General features: G+C 48.7%; 1 protein-coding gene across 1 annotated transcript in view; it reads right to left on the reverse strand.

Annotated features, from left to right (window-relative positions):
* The window catches only part of TFCP2L1 (transcription factor CP2-like 1), a 62,373-nt gene that overhangs the window by 20,823 nt on the left and 39,439 nt on the right, over positions 1-2,111 (reverse strand). Inside the window, exons 4-5 of the mRNA XM_010860816.1 lie at positions 2,028-2,111; positions 1,277-1,383 (exon numbers count right to left, since the gene is read on the reverse strand). The exon at positions 2,028-2,111 is cut by the window's right edge and continues 11 nt beyond it. Of these exons, the coding sequence (XP_010859118.1) occupies positions 1,277-1,383; positions 2,028-2,111 (191 nt within the window). The remainder of the gene's footprint in view (positions 1-1,276; positions 1,384-2,027) is intronic.

Genomic DNA, 2,111 nt, shown 5'->3' on the forward strand with positions numbered 1-2,111 from the left:
CACCCCCAACAGCCTCTCACTTCCATCCTTTGACCTTGGAGGCCCTGCCTGACCAGCTAAGTCCTTGCCATTACTCCAGGCCCACTGACCCCATAACTCTCTCTCACTCCTCCCCCTGAGACCTCTGCCTGGACAAATCCCAGAGACCACAGAGCAGGGACCACAGCTTAGTCCTTAGGAGCCTAGTCCCTTAGTCCCCAGGTTACTCAGGCCAGGCCAGAAGCTAGAACCATTTCTGGACTTCTGATAAGTGCCTGCTACATAGAAAGCATTTGATGTGTACTGATTGCTATAATAACATAATCACATTGTCATAATATTGAGTTGGTGAAAAAGTTAGTTGCAGTTTTTTCCAAAAGGTGGTATGAAAAATCCGAACAAACTTTCTGGCCAACTCAATATAAATACATATTGTTGTAATAATAAACAATAATATTATAATAATTCTTTTGAAATGCAATTTGAGTATTATAACTATGCAAGGCAAAAAGGTCACTTACTCTCACTGAGTGATTACTATGAACCAGGCCTGTGGTCATGGCTCTGTTTTCATTCTCTAATTTATAAGACAGGGAGAAAAACCAAGAAGCTCAAAAAGGGACCCACAGCAAGTGAGAGAGCCAGGGGAAGCCCAGAAGCACAGGGCCCTGGCCATGCCCTCGGGCACCTGGATCCGCTGTAGTGTTTAACATAAGGTCAGGTCCATAGCAGAAGCTCTTATGGGCTTCCCTGTTGGCTCAGATGGTAAAGAATCTGCCTGCAATGCAGAAGACCCGGGTTCGATCCCTGAGTTGCAAAGATCCCCGGGAGAAGGAAATGGCCAACCCACTCCAGTATTCTTGCCTGGAGAATCCTATGGACAGAGGAGCCTGGCAGGATATACATGGGGTTGCAAAGAGTCGGACACAATTGAGCAACTAAGACTTTCACTTTCATACCAGGAGTTTCAGAATTAAACATTTAATAGAAACAATTATGAAAAAAAATTTGTACTTCAAATTATTTATGCTAGGACTCAGTTACTGTGTAAAAAGCTTACATATTGATAAGCAACACCCACACAGGAAATCACCCACACATCCCAAATCTTCCTCCTAGCCCCAGTGACCAACCAGTCTCATGGCTCTGGGCTCCGCTCACCCTCCCTCTCAGCCTCCTTGCCTGTAGCCAAGGGCAAAAGCCCATCAAGGCCCCACCCATGGATGGTTTTGAGAAACAACATGATGGACCCCAAAGTTCTGACCTCCCCACAAAGGGCAACCTCCTTTCTGCTCACCTGAATGAACGCAGACGCTCTCTTTGAAGGATCCCACAAAAACTCAACTGCATTCAGCTGGGTCGGGCTGGCCCTGGGGTCCAAGATACCAACAGACAGTGGAATATCTGTGCACACACACACACACACAAAAGTGCAATCGTCAGCCACTCCCAATATTTCGGGAAGGACTCCTATTACAGGTCCAACTCCTTACACAATTTGAAACGCCAAGAGTTCTGAAAGCTAGGTTCTGCGTAGTTCATTTGGCAGAATCCTGACTTGAATCTCCATGAAGCTATTCCGAGCCCTCGCCCCATTGTGTGCCATCACTCTATATGGCTACAAGAACATGGCCTGTTCGTGGTGTGACCCGACTGCAGGTCTACACACCCTACTATTATTCCAACTTCTGAATTCCAAAACCCATCTCGCCCCAAGTTTTGTGAATAAAAAGCCTGTGGACCACTGCCTGAGCCCTCAGTTCCATTTCGGTTGCCCCTTCTCTGATGCCCACCCTGCCCTCCATCAAGTCAGGATCCTTCTGTGAAGGTTTCCCTGCTTCTTACTTCCTGACAACAGGTCCTTATTTCTAAATGCCCCTCCCCATGTACCCCAAAAGGGATACTCCCCGAGGGCAGGGCTCATGATGTGGTCACCTCCACCAGCTCCCATGGGGTTTCACACAAGGCAGAAGTGTGGTAAGAGGCCCTGGACACTGCTGGGTCCTGATGGTGCCCAGGAAGAACCCCCATTCAGCCCAGAAACCCACCAATGTCCAGGATCCGGTCCCCAGGCCGGCTCCACCGCCAGCCCTCCAGCTGCTGGTGCTCCGTGTACTGCAGACGCCGGTCAT

This window comes from Bison bison, unplaced genomic scaffold (assembly GCF_000754665.1).
Source record: "Bison bison bison isolate TAMUID 2011002044 unplaced genomic scaffold, Bison_UMD1.0 scf7180017864471, whole genome shotgun sequence".
NCBI lineage: Eukaryota > Metazoa > Chordata > Mammalia > Artiodactyla > Bovidae > Bison > Bison bison.